The 24,453-nt window shown below is 63.2% G+C and overlaps 1 protein-coding gene across 4 annotated transcripts in view; it reads left to right on the top strand.

Moving 5' to 3' along the window:
* ABR (ABR activator of RhoGEF and GTPase) overlaps positions 1–24,453 on the top strand; it is a 35,742-nt gene that overhangs the window by 7,286 nt on the left and 4,003 nt on the right. The window contains exons 1-20 of one of the 4 annotated variants that reach the window (XM_071575415.1): positions 1,085–1,348; positions 5,929–6,113; positions 10,536–10,640; positions 11,103–11,288; positions 11,726–11,833; positions 12,453–12,513; positions 13,754–13,806; positions 13,950–14,090; positions 14,373–14,494; positions 14,609–14,774; positions 14,888–15,010; positions 15,083–15,158; positions 15,307–15,411; positions 15,843–15,917; positions 16,064–16,161; positions 16,274–16,405; positions 23,130–23,189; positions 23,285–23,394; positions 23,671–23,810; positions 24,302–24,436. In XM_071575415.1, the coding sequence (XP_071431516.1) occupies positions 1,288–1,348; positions 5,929–6,113; positions 10,536–10,640; positions 11,103–11,288; positions 11,726–11,833; positions 12,453–12,513; positions 13,754–13,806; positions 13,950–14,090; positions 14,373–14,494; positions 14,609–14,774; positions 14,888–15,010; positions 15,083–15,158; positions 15,307–15,411; positions 15,843–15,917; positions 16,064–16,161; positions 16,274–16,405; positions 23,130–23,189; positions 23,285–23,394; positions 23,671–23,810; positions 24,302–24,436 (2,242 nt within the window). In that variant the 5' untranslated portion in view covers positions 1,085–1,287. Of the gene's footprint in view, positions 1–1,084; positions 1,349–5,928; positions 6,114–8,399; positions 8,847–10,535; positions 10,641–11,102; positions 11,289–11,725; positions 11,834–12,452; positions 12,514–13,753; positions 13,807–13,949; positions 14,091–14,372; positions 14,495–14,608; positions 14,775–14,887; positions 15,011–15,082; positions 15,159–15,306; positions 15,412–15,842; positions 15,918–16,063; positions 16,162–16,273; positions 16,406–18,681; positions 19,057–23,129; positions 23,190–23,284; positions 23,395–23,670; positions 23,811–24,301; positions 24,437–24,453 lie in introns of those variants that run through there. The other 3 variants (XM_071575414.1, XM_071575416.1, XM_071575417.1) reach the window with 3 other exon arrangements.

The following is a 24,453-nucleotide window of genomic DNA, read 5'->3' on the forward strand; positions in this document are numbered from 1 at the left end:
TTGTGCTGGTGCCACTGTGGGGCTCCCCAAGACAGGACAGAGTGTGGTTTCCTGCCCTGAACGGGGTTCCTGTGCTCAGCTGAACCACTGCTGCCTTCCTGGCAGGACCTGGGGCTGGGAGGGCCTGGGAGGGCTGCAGGGGCACAGGGTTTGCTGTGGTGTGTGAAGGGGACTCTGTTGGAACGTCTAAGGGATGGAAAGAGGATGTGCTGAGCTGGGGCCAAGCTGAATCACAGCATTGGCATTGCTGCAGTCCCCCAAAATGCTGCATCTGAGCCTGACATGGACATTCCTGGGAGCGGAGATCAGGTGGTGGCAGCGACTCAACCGGGTCCCCTCAGGTCTCCCAACCAGGGTGGCTGCCGATGCCACCCGTGTCCTGGCACCTCATGCTCTGATGGTTCTACCTTCCCCTTGTGCCCGATGGAGCTTTGTCCCTCCTGCCCAGATCCCATCTGGCCCCAGTGTCTGGTCCAGACCCTTCTCTTCACACCGAGCCCACAGGCAGGATGTAGCCGAGGGCACTGGTAGGGGATGCTGCCCGATCCTCCCGGACGGGGCAGCGGTGCCGGCACAGGCTGAACCAGGGCAGTCTCCGCACTTGAACGCTTGGCTGGCGCCCTGACATATTGGGGTTGATGACTCTGGCACTTCGTATTTCCTTTGGCTACATGCAGCTGGGGAGGGCGATTTAACCCCTGCCTGCCCGTGCCCAGCTCTGCCCACCCCGGTGGGATGGGGCAGGGCTGCTCCTGGGGGCCCTGCTTCCCAGAACCGGGCGGAACGGGACCAGGAGGAGCCTGTGTCCTTCAGCCGTAGCGGTTTGAGGGACTGAGAAGGTTTTTCAGGGGAGTGGGCACGGTATCCCCGGGTTACAGGAAGGAGATAAGACCGTGGTGGAAGGGGTGATGGCACCAGCTCCCCTTTACCCCTATTCTCCTTGGGGTGGCCTGGGCAGCAGCCGCATAAGCCGCCGTGCCACCAGCATCCCCTCCTCCTCCTCCTCCTCCTCCTCCGCGGTCCCCAGACCCCCGCGGAGGGTCGGCGTGGCTGCGTGCGGGGGGACGCGGAGCTCGGCTCCCCCCGGCAAGGCAGGGGCGGGGGGCGGGACGCGCTGCCTTTGCCAGGCGGCAGCTCCTTCGCCGGGCACCCTTGGCAGCGGAGGGGCCGTGTGCCCGGCTCTGCCATCCCGCCCCGCCGGGGCCCGCGGCCCCCGCCTCTCCCCTCTCCTCTCGCCTTTGTTGTGCGATGCGCGCGGGCCGGCGGGGCTGAGCCGCGAGCACCGAGATGGAGCCGCTGAGCCACCGCGGCCTGCCGCGCCTCTCCTGGATCGACACCCTCTACAGCAGTACGTGCCTGGGCCGGGGTGGGCGCGGGGGGCGGCGGGCAGGTTCCCCCCGACTTGTTGTGTAACGCTGCGTAGCGCCGGGCAGGGAGGGAGGGAGGCAGGGATGCTGTGCTGGGGTCCCGGGCTGAGCCGGGAGCGGGCAGGGGCTGGCAGGGGCTGTGCTCCCCTCCGTGGGCATCCCGCGTGCCCCCGTGGCCGCACGGCGCTGGCCAGAATCGGGCCGGCATCCCCAGGCTCTGGGGACCTGCGTGAGCAGGATGGGTGACGGTGACGGTGACGGTAGCGGTGGCTCCGACGCGGTGGGGCTCGCCGGGGCTGGAGGAGCAGCCCGACAGCTGGCACTGCCCACAGGGGTCCTTGGGGGTGTGGGTGCCTTTTGCTCCAGGTCATTTCCCGTCCCTCCGCGGTGGTGGGCAGGCACCGCTCCCGCAGCCTGGTGTTCGTAGCGCTCCCGGGCGCTGTGCCGAGGGTGCTGTGGCAACGCAGGGCCGGTGCCCGGGGCTGGCGGGGCCGGGGGGGTCCTGCAGAGCCGGGGCTGCGGATCCCCCGGTGCCACGGGCGGGCAGCAGGGAGGAATGAACCCCACAGCCGAGCCCGTTCTGGTGCCAAGGCAGCTGTCGCAGCAGCGGTTCAGGGAGCCAGTGACATGGCTTGGGCATGAGGGGGCTGGGGGCACGGGGTCCCTCGTGTTCATTCTGGGGGAGCGTTGAGTTGTGTGGGCACCAGGGAGTGGCTTTTGAGGTGCAGTGTTGAGCTTGGAGCTTGGTGCTTGTGGGGCAGCAAGGTTTGGCACGGGTGTGTGGGAAGGTGGGATGCTCCAGAGCATGCCCTGTGCATGTGTTTGGCATCTGTGGTGCCCTGGAGGGAGCAGGGGCCACCAGGGGGTACACTGGGTGGGGCAGAGCCCCCTACCCGAGTTTTCCAGCCCAAACCTCTGACATCCACAGCCAGAGGCTGCACCCAGCAGTGGCAGTGCCAGGGTCCATCATGGCTGTGCAGGTGTTTGGGCAGGAGCCCAGAGGCCTCATCCAGCCCCAGCCTCTGCACTCTCCTTCCCAGCCACAGCATCTCTGCAAAGCCATGGCTCTGCCATCCCAAATCCTCCTCCAGCTGCCCTCACTGAGGCGTGGGGAAGGCTGCTTGGCATGCCCATGTTTTGGAGATGCAGGGCAGGGTCCAGCCTTCATGACACTGGGCAAGGCAGTGATGGTGTGTAGGAGGTGCTGTTTGTGCCGAGCCCCCCTTTGGAGGAGGCCCACGGAGGCAGGTCTGAGGCCAGCTCACGCATCTGTGTTGTCATGGTGAATTTGCACCCAGGCACAGGCAAACCATGGCACTTCCCCAACATCTCCCAGGCTCTGTGTGGATGTTGGGCTTCTCCTGGAGGTGGGATGGAATCGGTGAGCATTGTGGTGCCAACACACTGCTGAGGTGTCAGGGAATAGCACATGTCCAGCTGGAAAGTGAAGGAAGTGCCACCTTGAGCTGCTGTGACTGCCGCCTCTCTGGGCTGGGCAGGAGCTGGCCACTGCCCTTGGCTGAGCTCACTCTTGGAGACCATCGTGTTGGCATTAGCCTGGGTCAGTCCTGGGAAGATGTGGCAAAGCAGAAACAATTTCCTGGGGAAAATAATCCCCCATGGGGATGTGTCCCTGGCCCTGTTATCATGCTGAGTCCATGTCCAGCCCAGAGCCCTGCCCTGCTGGGTGTTAGCATCTCATGGGGAGTCAGCCCTTGGTGCAGGGTGGGGTTGGATCCTGCTCAGCACCCCAGGGCTGTGTGCAGGGTCAGGGTTACAGGGCTGTTTCAGGTCAGGGTGTCTTTGTCCCCCAGAGTGGCTCCCCTGGGCCAGGCTGTCTCCCTCCCCCTGGTCCCCACCCCTGGGGTGGAGCAGGAAGATTTCCACTGCTGCTAAAAAGCAGGAGCAAAAATAGCGCTGGGTTTTGGCTCGGGCACAGGAACAGGCTGCAGGGGCAATGCAGCTGTGGGGGGAGGAGGGAGGGAGGTGCTGGGTTTGGGCTGCCTGGGTGGCATGAGCACCCCACAGGCAGGGACACACAGCAGCCAGCCCCTCCATGTCCCCTCCCCCAGCAGTGTCCCCCTTGCCCAACAATGTCCTAGCTGCTTGGTGGTGCTTAGTTCCCTCCCTGTAGTGGCTTCTGTGGGTGCTGGAGAGGTTCCTCTTCCTGAGGTCCCCAGGTGAGCACCCAATAAATACTGCATGGCCACATGACTTTGTCCTCCCTGCTGCAGGCAGTACAGGGTCCCCCTCCTTGGGTGCCTGTTGGGGCACTGCCTGTAGATCTCATCCCCAGCTCTGGGCTGGGGCTGAGGTGCAGATCTGCTCCAACTGGTAGCAAAAGGAGAGCCAGGTCATTCCTGTGTCCCCACAGGCCAGCCCCTTCCCCCTCTGTGCCATCGATGCCAGCCTCTTCCCTGTGCTGCTGTGGTGTCACCTCCCAGGGTCCCCAGCTGCCTCATTAACGCTGTGTTCTCATTACCTGGCTGCCAAGCCACCCCACCTGGGTTGCCAGGACTCCCACAGTGATGATGCCACTCTGGGTGTCCCTGTTGCCTGCCCTGTGGTTAAACCTGGAGCTGCAGAGCTCAGCCATGGTGGAGGGAGGGTGGGGGAGCCTGATGGCCTCTGAGATGCTGTACCTGGTGGGGACCATCAGCTTTGTCTCCTCTCTGCTGCCTTGGCTCCCCCTTGATGGGAAAGGGCACTTGGGTGAGAGCTTTGGGTTTCTCTGGGACATCCCCAGCCTGGGGACAGTTCTTGGCTGAGGGTGCTCAGGGGAGCTGTGTGGAGTGGCTGTCCCTGGGAGGTGGTCATGGGGGACACCAGTCCTAATGCTGCCATGCTCCTGGATGGTGCTGGAAGCATCACAGCTGGGACCTGTCAAAGGCAGGGGAGACTGCAGACATCCAAGCACGAGGAGGCAGGGCAGGTTAGAGGCTGGGATCCTGTTTCCGTGGGAGCTGAGGACCAGGAGGAATTACATGCAGTCAGCTCCTGGGTTGAACATGGGTTGTGGTGGCCCAGTGAGTGGCCCCACTGCCTCTAAGGGATGATTATTAGCAGCTAATTGGTAATGAAGTTAGGGCTGAGGGGCTGTGTTGTTCTGATGGAGATGGGATTCATGTGGCCCATGTCAGAGTTCTCCTCTGTCCCCCCTCAGGTGCAGGATGGGACCCCCATCCCTCCCCACTGGCACTGGCAGTGCTGCTGGCCTGAACATGCTTTGCAGTGCTCTTTGATTTAAAGATTTATCCACTTTCACTAGGAAGCTGAATGCAATATTAATGCACTGAGCAGTGTTGGTGGGAGCCAGGGGAGTCCTTGGCTGGGATGGCAGGGCTGTGGGGACATGAAGTGGCAGTGGCATGGGATTTGGTGTGGGATGGCTGCTCCAGGTCCCACACACCCTATTTTAGGCAGGTTATGAGCCCGGGTCTTAGCTGGGGTCTCCCTGCTGGCTGTGCCCAGGAAGTCTGTGGGGATGTGGGGTCCAGGGATCCATGAGGTTGTGGGATGGGAGGGGTTGGGGCTGGTGTGGGGTTGGGGTCATGTTGGATGAGCCATCCCCTCTGCCTCTTTGGGAGGTGGTGGGGGGGTGTTGGCTGCATCTCAGGGTGGGGGTGCTGGCTGCACCCCACAGCCACCCCTGCCGCAGCCGGGCTCCCTTCCCCCTCCCTTTTGTCAGCGTCTTGGGGCTGCTGCAGCCACCTCTTCCCGCTGCCACCGAGCCGCTGCCGTTCCCATGGTAACAGGTTAGGATGTACCCCGGTCCCCTGCTGTGCCCCAGGGACCCACCACACACCCTGCAGTCCCCTCCACACACCCTGCAGTCCCCTCACTACCCCTTGGGGCTCTGGCTCCCCAGATTGGCTTCCCCTGGGCTGTGGGTGATGGGGGTTGTGGGTCAGCATGGGGCATCCAAAAATGGGTGCTGTCCTGGCAAGGCAGGGGCCTCATCCTGTGCTGGGGAAAGCAGCCCCCTTTGGTCCCCCATCATGGGCCAAGCTGCCCACCCCCTACAGAGCTGCCACCACCCCCCTTCTCCCAGGGGGGTGGCTCTGTCCTCCATGCTGCAGATCCAGCATCCTGGCACCCATTCCCACGCTCTGAGGAGTGTTGGGCACAGGGAATTGGGGAGGATGGTGGCTGTGGCTGCCAGCCCAGCTCTGTCCCTCCCCGGGGATGGCACGGGGATGGTGGCCGTGGGCAGGCAGGGCAGAGTGGCTCGTGTGGGGCTGGAGCGTCTGGCAGAGCAGCTGTCCTTGTGCAGACGAGGCCCTTGGCCTCTCATGCCGTTAATTATTCAAATATAGGGAAGTGTGTCGAGCAGAGGATGCCTGCGGGGCTGAGGATGCTCGGTGTGATGTGTGATGCCCTGCCTGCTTGGCTGAGCACACAGCAGGGTTGGGCTGTGGGTTGGGCATGTGTGTCTGTACGTGGCCCTGGATATGGACCACGGGGTCAGCTGCCCGCAGGTAGTGACAGGCTGGGGTGGTTGTGGTGACCCTGGGCCGTGCCATGCCTGGATGCTCATGGCCACCTTCTCTTACCCTGGCAGACTTCAACTATGGTGCGGACGAGTACGATGCCGAGGGCAACGAGGAGCCCAAGGCGCTGCCAGAGGGCTCGGAAACCATGCCCTACATCGATGAGTCGCCCACCATGTCCCCCCAGCTCAGCGCCCGCGGCCAGGAGAGCGGGGACGGTGTGTCGCCCACGCCCGCCGATGGGCTCGGCACAGGGGTAGGTGCTCGGGGCGCGGAGCTCTGCGCCGGGGCGGGGGCAGCGGGGCCGCGGGGGTCCGGCTCGGTGTGTCAGCGCTGACACTGGTGCTCTGGTGCTGCTGTGACCTGGGGGACTATCCCTGGCATCCTAAAACCTGCTGGCCGTGGCGTCTGGGGAGCAGCAGTTCCAGCGCTGCCGTGCCCGTGGGACACGCGGTGTCCCTGCCCCGCCGTGCCGGGCCGTGCCGGGTGGGCACAGGGCGCAGCCGCTCGCCGGGCTGCCGGCTCCATCTAGTGGCACTCGGGGACCGGGCACCAGCTGGGGGGGACACAAGGTCCCCCCTCTCTGCAGAACTTAGATTTAACCCCTGCCCTTACCAGTGCATCCCGGGAAGCCCTTGCGTTTGCCAGGGTGTTTCACAGGAGGGATGCCTGGAGAGCTGCGGGGCGGGACCCAGAGGGAAAAAGTTTTGTTTTTTTCAGAATAAAAGTTCCCATAAAGCCCAGGAGGCAGGTCCAGGCAGGGCGGCGGATGCCTTGGCCTCTCAGGGCTGCTGCAGGGATCGACTGCTTGGCCCCGGGCTGGGGGATCCCTCGGTGCTGCCGCTGCCCGGGCTGAGAAAATTTAAAGGGTGTGTTTTTGTTGTTTTTTTTTTGTCATGGAAAGAGTTAAGCTCCTGACCCGGATGCTGAGGCAGAAGAGGGAGAGGTGTGGCTTCCTCCCTAGGGTCTCCCTGCTCATCATCGTCCCCCAGGCACCCAGCGCTCCGGGCAGCCCCAGGGGAGGGACAGCGAAAGACCCTCTTCCAGGGCTGGCTCCAAACCACTCGGGCTTTACAGCTCCTCGTCCTCCAGCACTGCCCTTCGAGCTCCAGCCCTGACACTCCAGTGCTGGGTCTGTGAGCGCTGGGCTCTGTCCCCACGGCCAGAGGGATTGTCAGAAAGTGGCTGGGGGAGCAGGAATGGAGGGAAAATGCTGGCAGAGGGGTGACCTTAGAGGTTGGTGGGGCATGCTGAGTCTGGACACAGGCAGGAATGCTGACCTGTTTGTCACTGAAAGGATTGGGAAGCATTGGAGCTCAGTGCTGGCTCTGCCTCCATCTGTCTAGGTGCTTGCACTGGGGCTTGGCAGAGCACCCTCCAGATTCTGGCACTGTGTGTCCAGAGCAGGGGCACAGGGTTGCATGTGGGTCCTGCTGTGGCTGGTGGCACAGGGTGCCAGGTTCACCCTATCACTGTTCTCTGGTGAGGCAGGACTGGTGTCACCGCCTTTGAGAGAGCTGGAGGAGGTTTCTCTTGGGGTATTTCGTCTTGCAAGCTCCTGGGCCAGCTGTGAGCACTTCTGAGGCCTGCAGCTGCTGGGTGCACACCCACCTTGACTCTCCCTCTCCCACCTGGGAAACATGAGTGCTGGTGTTGGGTGTTATCCCAGCCCTGCTTGGGTGCTGCTGGGTTTGGCACTGTGGGTAGCGTTTCCCTGGACAGGGACCATTCTCTGCTCTGGGGACCTGGCCGTGGCAGGCAGGGGCACAGTGTCCTGGCACAGACCCCTCTTAGCAAAAGCTGGGAAAAGCCTGAGCTGTGGTCTGGACACAGGGTTGGACACAGGCTCTGGAAAGTCCCCACCTCTGTGTCCTTCCCCACTTCTCACAGCAGGAGTTTGTCCCAGGCTCAGATGTGTGCGGGCAGGAGAGGGGGCTCCTGTGGGCAGAGCACATGTGGCTGCTGGTTCCCGTTTTGCTTCTGAGGAGCCAGGGGGAAGCTGCTGAGACAGCTCTTGCGTTAGTGTTCCCTCCTCTAGCCTGATGTGCCCCATTTGCCAAGGCCCACAGTGTCCCTCAGAAGGGTCACGCCACTCCTTGTGTCCTCACGTCCCGGCTGGCCAGGGTTGAGGTCAGGTGGAACAGCAGTGAGTGCCAGCGCTGCCCCCGTGGCATGTGGGGCAGATCCGCAGGAAGGCTCAGCTGTGTGACCCTGCCCCACATCCCCTCTGCGCTCAGAGGGGTCTGGTACCTTCTGGAGGTGCAGAGTCAGGTCCCCTATGGAACCTGGTGATGCTGCTGCCCTCCGAGGTCACCTCTCGCTGGTGGCAGTGCCCACGGTCCTGCAGGGCACAGGGGCCACAGCAGGCAGGATGGTGCTCCCCACTGCCTGCGAGGGCGCGGGGCTGGCAGCGGGCAGGGGACCCCTGGCCGGGGGTCTGGCTGGACGCAACAGGCTGTGCCAGCGCAGGGCAGGCGCTCCCCAGCCCTGACCACACTCGGCGGCGGAGCAGCCCCACCTCCAGCCCCGGAGATGCATTTCCTGTAGCGGGCAGGGCGGAGCTGGGGCTCGGAGTGGCGCCGCGGCCCCTGCACGGCCCCGGGGCCGAGCCGAGCCGAGCCGGGCCGGGCCGACAGCCGGGGGTGCCGCTGCGGGGCCGGGGGTGCCGCCGCCGCCCTCGGGGCCGGCCGAGCAGCCACGCCGGGCACGGAGGCCGGAGCTGGGGCCGGCGGGAGCACCGGGGAAGCCCATAATGGGTCCTTTCATCCCGCGGCGCTGGCCCGCGGCCAGGGCTGAGCCGGGCCGGGGCAGCGCGGCCGCCTGAGCCCCTGCCCGGAGCCCTCGGGTCCCCTCTGCCCCCGCCGCCCGGCCGGCCATGGAGGAGGAAGAGGAGGCCATAGGGTACCTGGATAAAGTGCTGGAGGATGAAGATGACTCGGAGCCAGGAACCCCCACCAGCCCTGGGTCTCCGTTCTCGGCCGGCGAGAAGGTGGGCAGCGGGGGCACCCTGACCCCGTGCTGGGCACGGCTGGGGGAACGGGGGGCATCTCGCTGGTGTGGTGGTGCCCAGGTGTCGGGTCGATGTGGTGAGTGCTGGTGGGGGGCAGAGCTGGGGGGCAGCAGGAGCATCCCTGCAGCCCCACCACTTCCCCAGGACTGCCCGTGGTCGGGGGCATGGCTGCTCCAGGCGTCCGGTTCGAGGGGCTCAGAGTAGGGTGACCACCCCCCAGGCATCCCGCCAGGGGGGAGCAGAGCCACGCGTGATGCTGGGGGGCTGTGTGGCTCAGCAGAGCCTGCACCGGATGCTCAGGAAGGGCTGGTTAACACTCCGCCTTTGCCCCACCACAAGGGCACCAGCAGCTCCAGAGCAGTGCCAGACCTGGAGCTCGGGGGGCACCTGGGGGCCCCCCTGTGCTGGCAGGTGAAGCCCAGCCCCCCTCTCATGCCCACTCTGCTGGGGGTGCCTGGGTGCTGGAGGAGGGCTCTGCCCCTGCTGTCCCTGGGGTCTCCTGTGCAGGACAGCCACAGGACCCTGAGTTGCTCCTCTGGGTCAAGGGAGTCCAGTTGGCATCATCCCCCTGGGGTGCTGTGGGCCCTGGGCGTGGGTGGGCCCCTTATCTCCTGAGCTCCTGCGCAGGGCCCAGGCTGGGGGAAGCAGGAAGAGCCCGTGACTAATCGGTGGCAAAGAGCCCACGAACTCCCAGTGAATAAAACTGGCTGCCCTGTGCACCCTCCTGCTGCACCAGTCACCGTGGCCCAGGCTTAATGGTGCAGCCTGGCAGGGGGGCACCCTGGTTGGCACAGCAGCTCCCTGAGCCAGTTGATGGACACTAGAGTGGGACAAGGAGGTGCTGATCCACAGCCATGCCCACCTTGGGGCTGTGCCCCTCAGGTGTTTGCAGCTGTCACCTCTCCTGGCACAACAGCCAGGGCTGGAGTAGGCAGAGGTGAGGCAGGACAAATGTGCCCCCCAAACTGTTCTGAATGGCTGATGGCCCAGCGTGACTGATGCCCCCATGGCTGAGCCTGTCCTCTGTGTGGGTGGCAAGAGCCTGGTCCCCAAGTGTGCTTTTTAAGAGAGGGAGGCTAAAGGAAGACAGGATGGTCCAGGGGCTGGGGTGGCTGTGTCTGGACATGGGGAGAACCTCACTGAGGGTCACAGAGCCCCCAAGCCCAGCCATCTCCCTGCCATGAGAGCCATGCCACCAGAGCACATGTGCTGCAGAGCTGGGTGTTGGAAACTGCCCCAGTGCCACTGGGCAGTGACTGCTGGGGTGGCACTTTACAGGGAAAACCTCAGCCGAGGGAAAGGGTGGTGCTGGATCACGTGGCAACACCATCCCTGCCAAGCATGATTTCACTGGGCGTCTCTGGACTCTGCCCTGGGAGAGTCCTGCCATGCCGTGCGCCATCCTGGAGTGCTGCCAGTGGCGCTGGGCTCCTGGCCAGCCGGGAGCAGGGAGGGGAGAGACGCTGGCATGGCTCGTGGCTTCCCAGCTGGCCCCAGACAGGCTCTGCTGCCCATCGGGCACATGCCTGGGCTCCCCTGACACTGTGCCCATGCAGGAGTGCCAGGGATGGGATGGGATGGGATGGGATGGGATGGGATGGGATGGGATGGAGGGTTTCCTCCCGTGCCACTTGCTGGCTCAGCCGGGCTCCTTGCTGTGTTCCACAGGGCGAGCGAGATGCTGGCAAAGGCCTGGAGATGCGGAAGCTGGTGCTCTCGGGTTTCCTGGCCAGCGAGGAGATCTACATCAACCAGCTGGAGGCCCTCCTGTTGGTGAGCACAGACCCCAGGCTGGACACCCCTCCAGGGATGGCCCCCAGCAAGGAGGGAGGGAGGGATGGATGGATGGATGAATTTCTTCGTGGACAGCTTCCCCCAGGCAAGACTGACCTGGGTAATACCTGGGTGGGGGCAAAGCTCCAGGAGCCACAGAAGAGCCAGTCTTGCTCTGGCCTGGTTGCCCCTGTCTCGCCTTCCCCTCTGCCCATTGGGGAGGTATTTATAGCCCTGCTTCCTTTTATGAACTCACTGACCTTCGTGGCCGAGACACTGTTGCACAATGTGGGGTCACCACTGGGGGAAGTCCGTGGGGATGCACAAGCCTGGAGTGCCCCTTGGTCCAGCTGCTGGCCAGGATTTGTCCCAGGCAGCCCTTGCTGCTGGCTCAGATCCTCCTCAGCCCCAGCGTTTTCCTCCCAGCCCTGATCTCCAATGCTGTCCCTTCTCCGTTGGCAGCCCATGAAGCCACTGAAGGCCACGGCCACCACGTCGCAGCCTGTCCTCACCCTCCAGCAGATAGAGACAATTTTCTACAAGATCCAGGACATCTATGAGATCCACAAGGAATTCTATGACAGTCTGTGCCCAAAGGTGCAGCAGTGGGACAGCAATGTCACCATGGGCCACCTTTTCCAGAAGCTGGTATGCACCTTCCTCAGGTCTTGCTCCACTTGGAAGAGGAGGGCCGGGTCCTGCTGCCGCTTTGGATGTACAATGGGAGCATGGGCTGTGCCCGTGGATGCTGTGGCCATGCTGGGGAGAGGAGGAGGAGAGAATGGGTTGAAGAGTGCCAAGAAGTGGCTGTAGCTTCAGCTTCCATTCTCTAGGCACTTGTTATTTCTCTGTTGGATTTTGGAACTTTGTGGGAGCACAGGACTGGACAGGAGCCTCACCATCCTGCCCTGGGCAAGGGCTTTCCCTGCAGAGCCAAATGTGTGGCTGCCCAGCTGGCTGTGGTGTGGCAGTGTCCTGTCAGGAGGGGACAGCTCTGGGCAGAGTCCCCTCAGGGGCTGCCTGTCCTCTCATGCTGTGGGGTTTCAGCATCCTGCTGGGTGCCAGCTAACCCCTGCTCTCTGCAGGCCAGCCAGCTGGGGGTCTACAAGGCCTTTGTGGATAACTACAAAATCGCACTGGAGACAGCAGAGAAGTGCAGCCAGAGCAACTACCAGTTCCAGAAGATCTCGGAGGTAAGCTGGGGTGGGGCTGTGCCAGTGGGACAAGGCTGTGTCCAGGCTGTCCTAGCACAGGGCAGAGAATGCTGTCCCTGGACCATGTTTGCTCTGTGGAGATGCTCTCCTTGTCCTGGGGACTCACAGTAACTGTCCCCAGGCACTGAGCCATCGGTGGCTGTGCTGGGGGTTTGTGATCTCTGGGCATTGCAGGAGTTTGTCCCTCTCACCTTGTGCAAGCTCAGGTTGGGCTCGTCCCTTGCTGTCACCATGTCAGGTTTGCCAGGGCAGCCTGCACCAGCTCACCCCATCCAGTGAGTGTGGGCACCTGTGGCTCATCTCCTGTCTCTGGTTGGCAGCACCTCCATGCCTGGCTCCCTGCTCCCTCCAGCCCCTCCACGGCAGAGCTGTTCATCTCAGTGGGATCCCCCACGCCCCAACTGAGGGCACAGCAGAGCAGGCAGCATCCCACAGCCCACACCTCCAGCCAGCACCCACGTGTGGCCTCCACCGTGGCCAGGCTGGAACCCAGGGAGTTAGCAGGGTGTGGGAAGGGTGGAGGAGACCCCACGACCTTGAGCAGTGACCTTGCCCCCAGGCCCCCGCGGGCTGCACTGATGGGCCTTTCCCTCCCCAGGAGCTGAAGGTGAAGGGCCCCAAGGATTCGAAGGAGAGCCACACGTCCGTCACCATGGAGGGTACGGCGGGCGCGGGGAGGGGGCGCAGCCTTTTGTGGAGGATGAATTCCCGAGCGGAGCGCTTGGTGTGCCCGCGTGCGGAGCCGGCGGGGGGGTCGCAGCGCTTTAGGATGCGGTGGGCGTGCAGCAGCCCCCCGGCCCTGCCCAGCCCTCCTCCCCCCCGGCCGTGCCGAGGGGCCGCTGCCGCAGCCGGGCTGAGCTGCTGCGGGGCGGCGGGGATGGCTGCGTGGACGCGGGGCTGCCATGGAAATCCTCCTCGTGGTCCGGCTGTGCTGTAACTGCACCTACGGTGAGGCGAGGGGGGCGGCTCCGAACTGGGGTGCCGGTGGGGAGCGATGCTGGCCCGGGGCCGGCTGTCCTTGCCGGGGCGGGGAGGCTGCGTCGTGCTCTGCAGCCTGAAGTTGGGAGCGTCTTTGTTCCAGGCTCGGTTGAATCATCTTGGCTCCGGCACACGCGGCCACGCGCTCGCCGTCCCCGCGGGCAGGGGCTCGTGGATGGAGGAGCTGGGGCGGGCTGGGGGTCCCCCCTGCCTGAGCTGGGCTGTGCGGATGGACAGAGGGAAGGGTCCCCATTTGCCTGACGGAGGCTGTGAGCATCTTGGGGCTGGAATGCCGTGGCTGGGAGAAGAGGCACCGGGCAGCCCTGCCTGCTGCTGCCCGTGGCTGGGTCCCATGCTGGCGGGGCTGTGCCGGTGCGGAGCCCGGTGCTCCTCCCTTGTGCCGGGACAGCCCCTCCCAGTGCCCCCCGGTGCTTTGCCTGTAGCGATGGCAGCAGCAGGGTCGATCCTAGTCTGGGTGCAGAGTGTCTCCTGGGGTGGCACAACCCAGAGAGAGCAGGGCAGGGACAGGAGCCACCGCTGAGCCAAAAGGGAAACTGAAAAAACTGCTGTGGGTGACGAGCGCCTCTTCCGCTCTGCAGCCACCGCGAGTGTCGGTGCACCGCGCACGGGGGGGTCCTTCTGCACAGCGTGGGGGGCTGTGCGGTCAGGGTGCAGCCGTGTCACCATGGCTGTGCCCACACACCGGCCTGGCCATGGTTCCTTGTGCCCCCAGCGCAGCAGAGAGTGGGGCTGTGGCACTGGGGGCTCACCACTGCCCCTGTCAGGATAATGATGGTCCAGCTGCTGCTGGCTCTGCAGAATGGATCCCAGAGGCTCGCCCAGGGCTCTGTGCAGACCACGTGGGAGAGGGGCCAGGGCTCCAGCAACAGGTGGCTGCTGACACCTTCTCTCTCCCTGCAGCGCTGCTGTACAAACCCATTGACCGGGTGACGCGGAGCACCCTCGTCCTGCACGTGAGTGTGACACCAGTCCAGGGCAGGGGGTGGTGGGTGGCTCTGTCTGTTGGTCTGGGGGATCTGCAGCCAAAGGGAGTGCTGCTGGGTGTTCTCCATGGTGGGTGCTCTCAAGCTGCTCACCTGCACCTGTCCCCTTCCAGGACCTCCTCAAGCACACCCCAGCTGACCATCCCGACTACCCACTGCTGCAGGACGCTCTTCGCATCTCACAGAACTTCCTCTCCAGCATCAATGAGGACATTGATCCCCGGAGGACAGCAGTCACCACCCCCAAGGGGGAGGTGAGTCAGTGGGGTGGGCAGTGAGTGGGCACAGGGTGAGGGTTGAGCCCTCTGCCAGCCATGCTGCTTGGCCAGGAAATGGAGGCCTATGTCTAGATGCAGTTCTGGGTATGATATTAGGGCTTTACCTTGCCCTTGCTGCTTGCTGGTGCCCTGCTGACTCAAAGCAGCACTCAGAGGGCATGGACCTTCCCGTACTCCTGGTAGCTGAGCCACAGAGAGGGGCAGGAGCATCTGTGCTTTGCTCCCTGCCTGCTCTCACAGCAGCCCCACTGCCCACAGACCCGGCAGCTTGTCAAGGACGGCTTCTTGGTGGAGCTGTCGGAGGGCTCGCGGAAGCTGCGACACGTCTTCCTCTTCACCGACGTGCTGCTCTGTGCCAAGCTGAAGAAGACAGCAGTGGGGTAAGGAGGGCGCTGGGCATGCAGGGAATGTGTCACCATCCCCTGCTCTCCAGTGGGCATGGGGAGTGCTGGGGATGGGGCCAGGCATCAGTCAGTACCCGTGCCTGTCCACAGGAAGCACCAGCAGTACGACTGCAAGTGGTATGTGCCCCTGGCCGACCTGGTGTTCCCCTCGCCGGAGGAGTCGGAGCACTGCCCACAGGTCCACGTCATCCCCGACCACGAGCTGGAGGACATGAAGATGAAGATCTCAGCCATCAAGAGCGAGATGCAGAAGGAGGTGAGAGCAGGGTGTGAGACCCACTGCTGGGGTGGGTGCCCTCCTCCAGGTCAGGGATGGGACATGGGGGACAGGGACACCTGTGAAAGCTCCTCTCTGCTTCCTGCCTGCAGAAAGCCAACAAGGGGCAGAGCCGGGCCATTGAGCGCCTCAAGAAGAAGATGTTTGAGAATGAATTCTGGCTGCTCCTCAACTCCCCTGCCATCCCCTTCCGCATCCACAACCGCAACGGGAAGGTGAGCAGGGTGGCCTGGGGGTGGCTCAGCCCTGCCTGCACACGGCCTGTCACATCCCCTTCTCTCTGACAGAGCTACCTCTTCCTGCTGTCCTCTGACTACGAGCGGTCTGAGTGGAGGGAGGCCATCCAGAAACTGCAGAAAAAGGGTAAGTTTTAGGCTGCTGAGGCTTTTTGGGATTCCTTGTCCCCCAGGGGACCACAGGGAGGTCCCACACGATCCAGACTGCTGCTCGCCAGTCCCCATGGCTGGCGGTGGCTGTGTCCCTCTGAAGCTGTTCTCCTGTCCTCTCCCAGACCTCCAGGCCTTTGTCCTGAGCTCAGTGGAGCTCCAGGTGCTCACAGGATCCTGCTTCAAGCTACGCACTGTCCACAACATCCCGGTCACCAGCAACAAGGACGGTGAGTGTCCACTGGGCTGGCACAGGATTCTGGATGATTCCAGGGAGGAGCTGTGAGGTCCCTGGGCTGGCACGGGGTCCCTGCTGGGGACTGTGCTGTGCAGGGGACAGCTTCCCACCAGGTGGCACTGCTGGAGCAGCATCGAGTTCCCAGGCAGAGCCATCCCAGCAGCAGCATGAGACTGCATTTGGGATCTCTCCAGCACCCCAGTGGGCTGGGCAGGACCAGAGTGTCCCCAGGGTGAGACCCAGCCAGCCCTCCTGGGAACCCCCAGGGCTGCCCATCAGCAGGGGATATAGAACTTAGGGATGGCCCTCATGTGGGTTGGAAACATTTGGATGTCACTGCAGGCACCTCAGGGACAGCCAGCCCTGAGGGGGCACGGGAGGTGTCAGTTGAGCCCTGACACAGCCTCTGCTCTTCTGACACAGATGATGAGTCCCCCGGGCTCTACGGGTTCCTGCACGTCATTGTCCACTCTGCCAAGGGCTTCAAGCAGTCTGCCGGTAAGTGTGGGTGCCCTCCCCTGCTCCGAGGGGCCGCTGTGATTGGAAGAGTTGGGGTCCAGCATGTGGCCCCACTCTGCCCACAGTGGTCCCCTGGGAGCTGGTGGGGATGTTCCTCGGGTGCTGAGCAGTGTCTGCTCCCCCAGACCTTTACTGCACACTGGAGGTGGACTCCTTCGGCTACTTTGTCAGCAAAGCCAAGACCAGGGTTTTCCGGGACACCACGGAGCCTCAGTGGAATGAGGTGAGGGAAGGTGGGATGCAGGAAAGGGATTGTGCTCCCCATTTCCCTTCAACCCTGGTTTTGGACCTGCTCTGAGGTGCTGGGGCTGAGCCACCCTCCCTCTGCACACCAGGAGTTTGAGATCGAGCTGGAGGGCTCCCAGTCCCTGCGCATCCTCTGCTACGAGAAGTGCTATGACAAGACCAAACTCAACAAGGACAACAATGAAATTGTGGACAAGATCATGGGCAAGGGACAGATCCAGGTATGTGCTGGGTCTTTTGGGCATATTCTTACCCCACAGTGAACCTTGTGAGGCCAGGAGCCTCAGCTGGGAGGGTTGCTCTGGAGTTATGCCTGGGATGAGGGATGATTGGCTGCATGGATGGGCAGTTCCACTTTTGGGAACGGGGTGCAGAGGTTGTGGGGTTGAAGGCAGTGAGGTTGGTGGGCATCAGGGGTGTGGATGATGGTCATGGGGCACAGTGGCTGCAGAAGGAGGCTGAACAAAGTGAGGGAGGGTCCTGCAGAGGTGGCAAAGCCAGACCTGTCCCCAAGACATGCATCCACCCCCAGCTGGGCTGGAAGCATTTCTGTTTCACTGCCTCCTGTGCTGCGGCCCTGGGGGGCTGTGGGGAGGGGGTTGGCAGCTGCCCCAGGGAGGGCTCTGAGCGTGCAGCCCCCCATCCCTCTCCTGTCCCGCTCTGCCACCATCTGCCTTCCCTGTGCCTCCATCAGCTGCTGTTATGGCAACGAGAGTTTCCAGGGCAACAGCTGAGCCGCTTCTGATTGGTGGTTGCCAGGCAGGGAAGGATGGAGGCCTGGGCTGCCCTGAGATGCTCCCAGGTGAGCAGGTCTGGGAGGATGGAGCAAGGGGCAGGGAGCCCCCAGACCCCTCATTCCCCCAGCACCCACCTTGGCCAGGCTGCAGGGAGGCCCAGGCCAGCAGAGGATGGTTTAGGATGGGGGCGTCCCTGTGTTTTCCTGGTGGAGACCCCCAGGCTGGCTGCCTTTCCAGCTGTGCTGGGGACAGTGTCACGCCTGGGACACAGTCCTTGACCCCAGGCCACTTCAAAGGGCCCAGCATGGCTGCCTGCTCCGTGGGAAAGCAGCTGAGGGCAGGTCCCAGGGGAGTGGGAGCAGCATGGAAATGCTGCTGGGAAGGGGATGCTGCAGGGGACAGCACTGTGCCAGGTGCAGGGTGGGAGATGGGGACTTGGCTTCACCAAGGGCTTATTCTTACCTGAAATCACTCATCTGTCGTGGGAAACAGCGGTGTGGGGGTGGCACTGGGCCGAGCAGGAGGGCCAGGGCAGGGAAGGAGCTCCATGTCCCGCGGGGAGCAGTCCAGCTGCGCTCTCGGAAATAGCCTGGATCAACAAACATGAGTCATGCTGGGAGCTGCGGGGGTCGGGCCAGGGCCAGCACAGCCCGTACTGCTGTGCAGAGTTGGGGGGGAAGGAGGGGAAGGGGAGAAGGCCCTGGGGCTGCTTATCCCAAGGAGGAACTGGCTGGATGGAGCAGTGTCAGGTTTGGAGCTGTCCTGCTGTCACCCAGAGCTACAGCTTGGCCTCTGCCCCAAGGGTGGGGTGGGTGACAGGGCAGGATGGGCAATACTGGTCCTGGGGCTGTGGGTTGTAGCCAAGTGCCAAGGCTGTCCTTCTGCCCTGTCCCTGAGCTGTTGAGACAGAGCTGCTGCCCTGGCTGGTCCTTACTCTAACTGGTCCCAGGGTTCATCATGAGCTGCTGCTGGTTCCAGATACCAGCACTGGCATCAGCAGCTCTGCAAAGGCCCGTGGTGTTTTGGGGCTGCCAGTGTGGCCAAATGCCCCCAGCGAATGCATGAAGGGGATCTCAGGGTGTTGGGGCAGCCCCTTCCTCAGTCTGATGCACAGGGGGATGTGGCTGTTGAAGCAGAGTCCGTGTTGTCATGGGCACGGTGCCTGCTGTACCCCCAGGGAATGGCTGCCTGTCTGGCTGTCACTGGCAGAGGCTCTGGGGGGGTAGATTTATGGTGTTGGGGCTCCTCAGACCTGCAGGGATCCACGGGGTGACCCATATGTCCTCCTGGGGCTGCTGAGGGGTGAACTGGGAGGCAGTGCAAGTTCCCCCCAACTTGCACCTCACCGTGAGGAGGAGCACCTCACCCCAGCAGGAGAAGCCCTTCCAGGGCTTTCAGAAGTCCCATGCCTGTGCCCTTGCTGAGAGCCAGGAGAGCCAGAGCGGCTCCTCCGCGGCACCGGGAATGCTGCACCACCGGCGGCGGTGCCTGCGGGACCGCGGCTGGCGCTGGCAACGGGAAACGGGAACAGCTGAGGGATAACAACAAGGGGATAACAGGGAAGGGCTAACAGCAAGGGGATAACAACAAGGGGATAACAGGGAGGACTAACAGCAAGGGCTAACAGCGAGGATTAGCGGCGGCGGAGGGCGCGGGGAGCTCGGGCAGCCCCGCAGCCTCCCCGAGCGGCGGCGGGCGGCAGGGCGAGAGTTAAACGCGTGGGGGCCGCCGGGGGGGGCTGCCTTTGAGTCACTTCCTCGCAGGGGGAGGGAGGTTTTTGGGGCTGCCGAGCTGCCTCGACAGCCTGGCTCACACCCTGAAGATGAGCCCTGCCCGCTCGCGTCCCCGCCGCCCGAGCCGGGCTCGCCTGGCCGGCCCCCGCTGACCTGCCCCGGCAAAGGGATGCGGGTGCTCTGCTGAGCCAGTCCGGGCACGGTCCCCGGCCAGCCTGGTGTCGCCTGCCCGGAGCCGAAGCGGTGGCCGCGATGACGGAGGTGTCGGTGCAGCCGGAGGGCAGCCCCGGCCCCGTGGGCGAGCAGCCGGAGCGCGGCGTGGAGGAGCCCGAGGGGAGGCGACCCCCGAACACGGGAGCGCGGCTCTGGGGCAGGGTGCGCAGCAAACTGCTCCGGCAGAAGGTGCCTCCCGGGCTGCGGGGCGGTGGGGGTTGCGGGGCACGGGGCTGGGCTCGGGGTGGCTTTGCCGTGTCGCCGGGCTCTGCTGCGCGGGGCTTTTTGGTGGGCGGTTTTGTGGGGTGAGGGTCGCTGCCATGCGGGGCTTATGGGGAGAGTGAGCGCGGTGTGGTCCGTGCATGGAGTTGTTTGGGTGCTCTGGGAGCTCTTGCATGCAGTTGGCAGCCTGTGAGGTGCTTGTTTTCCTCCTCACCTCTCCCCCTGTGTGCTGGGGAGCCGGAGGGGGGAGCTGAGCTGTTCACACGGGTGTCCTGCAGAGGAAGGGCAGGGAACACCCTTCCCAGCCCTGGGGCTTGCCCAGGAGGCAGAAGTGCTTGTGGTCTGGTCAGGGGCATCTCATGGGGTGCTGCAGCACGCAGTGCCTGCATGTCTCCTCTTCCTTGGTTTGCAGACCCTCCTCCCGGGTCCATGCAGACTTCTCCCAGCTCACAGTTCTGTTGCAGCCACATCAGCCAGTGCTGCCCGTCTTTGTGGGAGCACAGAGGGCAGAGATGGGCAAGGAGATGGACAGCACCCTCACAGGCTGTCCCAAAAGCCCCATGAGAACCCCTGGGTGTTTCCCTCCATGGGGTCCCCCTGCCCAGGGAGCTGCTGGCCCAGGGCTCAGCTGTGAGCACGGGCAGGAGCAGCCTGGGCCCGAGGGGGTTCGGTTGGCACAGCGGGGCCGCCTGTGACGCAGCGGCATTAACCTCGATTCTGTGCCGCTGCTCCCGCCGAGGGGATTAAGGGGCAGCCAGGGCTGTGTGGGGAGGCTGTCTGGGGGCACTGCCGGCTGTTGCTGGGTCAAAACAAGAGGGGGCTTCATTTCTCAACCCCCCACATTCCCACTGTGCCTGCTGCCTGGGGGCTCTGGGGCTGCGGGGCAGGATGTGACCCCAGCGTGGTCCTGATGTGCCACAGGCGCTGCTGCTTCTCGGGTCACTCAGACCAGGCTGTGAATCACTGCTTTTTGGGGGCTGTGCTTTGGAGGGCTGGTGGGGGAGCTCCTTGCTGGAGCCAGGGCAGGCTGGGGTGTCCCTGGGGGCTGTGCTGATGGGAAGCAGTACTGGCTGTAGCAGTTCCACTGGGATCCCACTCCCCAGGGCTGTGACTGAGATGACCTCCCCGACTGAGTCACCAGTGTGCTCCTGGTGCTTCACCCCAGGCTGGCAGCTGAGTGACCTCATAGGCATGAGGTGTGAGGAAGGGACATGCCCAGCCTGGCAGCTCCTGTCCTGCTGCAGCATCCTGCACTCAGGGCCCTGGAGAGCCACCATGAGGGTTTGGAGACCTCCCAGATCCTTACCTGGGAGCTCTGGGGACCCAGCACTGCCTGGATCTGTCTTGGCTGCCACTGTCCACTTAGGAACTGTATCCACAGTGCCACTATCTGGAGGTGTCTTGAGGACAGAATTCCAGGGTGTGGCCTCATCCCCTCGAGTCCAGAGTCGCCTCATGCACAAGACAAGCAGCAGGCAGGGGGTCTGTCTGCCACTGAAGCCTGCCCAGGACACACAAGGTGCTGCAGGACTGCTGGGATGTTCATCACCTGATGTGCTTCTGCCTGTTCCTCCACAACCTGGGGCCTGTTTCCTACAAGCAAACACCTTTGGATAATATGGGAGACCAGGATGATGGCACATCCCTGTGCTGGGAGCATGGGGTGTTTCACCTCACCGTGCATGAAAGCAGCACTGCAGTGGATGTTGGCTTGGGCACAGACACCACCACAGCTGAGAGTCTCTGAGATCCAGGAGGGCGTGACCTGGAGAGATGCTGGTGACCTGACTGAGGTGTTTCCCCAAGCACAGGCCGGTGTTTGAAACCATCTGAGCTGCCAGAGAGATGCTGACATCTCATCCTGCACAGCGCTGGCAGAGGCTGTTCCCCAGGGCTCCCAGCCCAGCAGTTCCCCCCTGCCCTGGGATGTCCCTGCATCGTGTTGGAGCAAAGGCAGCTCCCTGTGGAGCAGAAGGAGATGGTGGTGGTGGTGGATATGGGGTGTTTGCCAGCTCTGTGTGGGCAGGAGCTGCCTCTGGCTCTGTGGGTGGATGCTCCTGTCCATCCTCCCACGCCTGGAGAGGAAACACTGGACGTGGCTTTGCTTGCCTTGGGGGGTGGGCAGCGTGGTGTGCTGCCTGCTGTGCCAAGTGCCAGAGGGGAAGGTTAGAGGAGCACCAGAGCCAGGCTGCAGCCTGTGCCACAGGGGTGTACCCAACTGAAAGGGGTCTTGGGCTGGTGGTGCCAGCAAAAGTAGCCCAAATTTGGGCCATCCTGGCCACAATGGGGAGCTGGATGGGGATGATTCTGCCCACCCAGAGCGAAGAGTCTACGGGGAGGTGACATGCTCAGGGTAAGGTCTGCAGCACTGGTAGCAGCCAACCTGGCTTTTATTAGAGCTTTCTCCAGAGCCCTGCTAAAGCCCTTCCAGATGTGATCTGCCAGGGCATTGGAGCCACAGTGACCTGGGCCGTGGGCATGGGGATGGCACTTGGGGTGGTTGCAGAAATTTTGTTGCAGAGCAGGGAGGCCCTGACCTGGCTGAGGAGCAAAGAGCTTCACTCCTGCTGCCATGAGCAGGATGGGGATGAGTGGGGAAAGGGGATGAAAGCCCCTGAGACAGATTGGTTGGATTGGTGTTGGCTGTGGTTGGGGGCATGGCAGTGGCACAAGGGATCCATTGCTGGGGAACTACACAGAGGAGCTGGAGCAGCAGGGCTGGGCTTGGCAGTGGTCTGGCTGCAGTCTCGTGATTCTGGTGTCCAGACCTGCTGCAGGGTCCCATGGGAGCCCAGGGCAGCTGCAGCCTTCCCCCTCCTCCTTCCACTTCCCTTGCTGCTGTTCCCAGCAGCCGCAGGGCTGGCACTGAGGAAGCAGCGTGGCACTCACTGGGCCCTTCCATGGGCTGGGCTGGAGCACCAGGGAGGGCTGTGTGTCAGGAGCCATTCCTGGGCCATGCTGGGGACAGCAGCAGTTCCACCTTGCTGGAGGCCACAGTGTTTCCCCTGGCACTGAGGTCGCTGAGGAGCTGCTTGGGCTCACCACGACACAGGATTGGGTGTAGGACGATGCCACCATGCTGGGTCTGTGCCAAGAGCCAGGGCAGCTTGAGCCTGTCCTTGGGACCGTGGGGTCTCGGTGTGCAAGAAGGGACATGAAGGACTGCAGGTTCCCCCCCATCATGACCTGCAGTGACTTCATGGGCAGGGGAACAGCAGCTCCGTGGCTGGAGCAGCAGCTCTGGACATCTTTCCGCTCGCCCGGAGCATCTCCCAGCCCAGCAGCTGCAGGAAGCTGCTGTGTCCTTGCAGAGTGACCCCGTGTGCTTGGCATGAGTGTGGCCTGGCAGCTGCTGCCCCCAGCCCTGGGAGCCCCCACCAGCCCCTGCAGCCCATCCCCTTCTCCAGGGGGTCATTAGTGCCGGGCTCTGCCCACTGCCCGCCCTGTGCATTACAGGGATCGATGGGGCAGGATCGATACCACCAGCTGGGGACCAAAAAAGCCCCCAAAGGCAACTGTACCCACCTCTGCCCAGCCCTGGGGCCCAGAACCGACTGTGGCACGTGCCGGGCCCTTGGGAATGGCAGCACCTCGCCATAGGGCAGTGTCACCGAGTCCCCTGCTAGCCCCAAAGCCAGAAATAGCGGAGCCTGTCATTCCCAGGGGTTATAAATAGCCTTGGCTATGGGGAGATATTGTTTTTCTGCATGGAAAACGCTGCCCTAGTTCTGTTTCATCAATCTGCCGCCAGAAATAGTCCTAATTTCTTGGAAATTTCTTGCAGCTCGGGTGTGGGTTAAAGCACTGCCTTGCAGGGGCTCCAGGGAGGGCAGGATGGGGAGGCTGAGCCCACCTGCCTTCAGGGCACGGCCAGAGGGACCCCAGAGGGCAACTTCTCTATCCTCTTGTCATGAGCAGCGTGTTGTCCACAAAGAGCATGTCCTGTGCCCTACAGCGTCTGTGGATCAGGGGTTTTGGGGGACACCAGGCTGACGTGGGGCTGTGTCCCTGTGAAGCTCACACACCATCTCTCCCCACAGCTGGACCCACAGGCCGTGCAGACAAAAAACTGGCACATGGACGTGATTGAGATGAATGGGGTAAGTGGGGCTGGGGGACCCACAGCCCCACACTGTGATTGCAGCCCCTTCCCTGTGCCTTTATGCCAGCCAGGACTCACTCACTCTCCCAACAGATCAAGGTGGAGTTCTCCATGAAGTTCACAAGCAGGGACATGAGCCTGAAGAGGACCCCGTCCAAAAAGCAGACCGGTGTCTTCGGGGTCAAAATCAGCGTTGTGACAAAGTAAGTGCAGGGCCTGGGCCTGCTCTGCTGTGTCCCTGTGGGTGTGGGGTGGCACCAGGTCCCCTTGCTCTGTCCCTACACCGTGGTGTTCCCTTTCTCCCACCAACACCAGGGAGCTCAGCTGTTGCTCTCTGCTGGGGACTGCCTGTTCCCTTCACCAGCCCCATCCTTCCCACCCAGCGTGCCCATCCTGCCCCTGGCCCGGGGTTTGCAGGGTGGGCCGATTGCCAGGGGTGCCCTGGGCACCTTTGCTCACGGATGTGCTTCCCGGGCCAGGCGCGAGCGCTCCAAGGTGCCTTACATCGTGCGCCAGTGCATCGAGGAGGTGGAGAAGAGGGGCATTGAGGAGGTTGGCATCTACAGGATCTCTGGCGTTGCCACTGACATCCAGGCATTGAAAGCTGTCTTTGATGCAAGTGAGTGTCCTGGGGAACATCTGCCCTTTGTGCCACGTTCCTGTGGGAGGGTTCACAGGCACAGACACGCCCCTGCCCTGCAAGCCCAGGGTCGGGTTATCGCACCACACGTGTGCAATGTGTGCTGCTGTGCCCAGGAAGGGGCTGGGGGTGAGGAGGGTGTCGCTGGGAAAGCAAACACCCAGAGATCCCAGCCTTGTTTGTGCCTCGATGCCTCTGAGCTGCTGCTGCTCCTGGCTGGCTCCTGGGAGACACTGAGTCAGGGAAACGTTGCAAATGGATTTGCAGATTGTTCCGTGTCCTGTTGCCCAGCCAGGCGGGAACCACTCGGCTTTTCCCAGCCTCAGCCTGGCTAAAGGGGCAGTGACCCCAGCAGTGCTGTCCCTGCCCTCGGGCTGGCAGCCTGCCTGGATTGATGCAGTGACGTGGCGGGCTGAGACCCAGAGGGCAAGGAGGGCAGGAAGAGTCACGTGTGGGTGCTCTCTGGACAGATAACAAGGACGTCCTGGTCATGCTGAGTGACATGGACATCAATGCCATCGCTGGCACGCTGAAGCTGTACTTCCGTGAGCTGCCCGAGCCCCTCCTCACTGACAGACTCTACCCCGCCTTCATGGAGGGCATTGGTAAGGCCTTGGGGATG

This window comes from Pithys albifrons, chromosome 21, assembly GCF_047495875.1.
Source record: "Pithys albifrons albifrons isolate INPA30051 chromosome 21, PitAlb_v1, whole genome shotgun sequence".
NCBI lineage: Eukaryota > Metazoa > Chordata > Aves > Passeriformes > Thamnophilidae > Pithys > Pithys albifrons.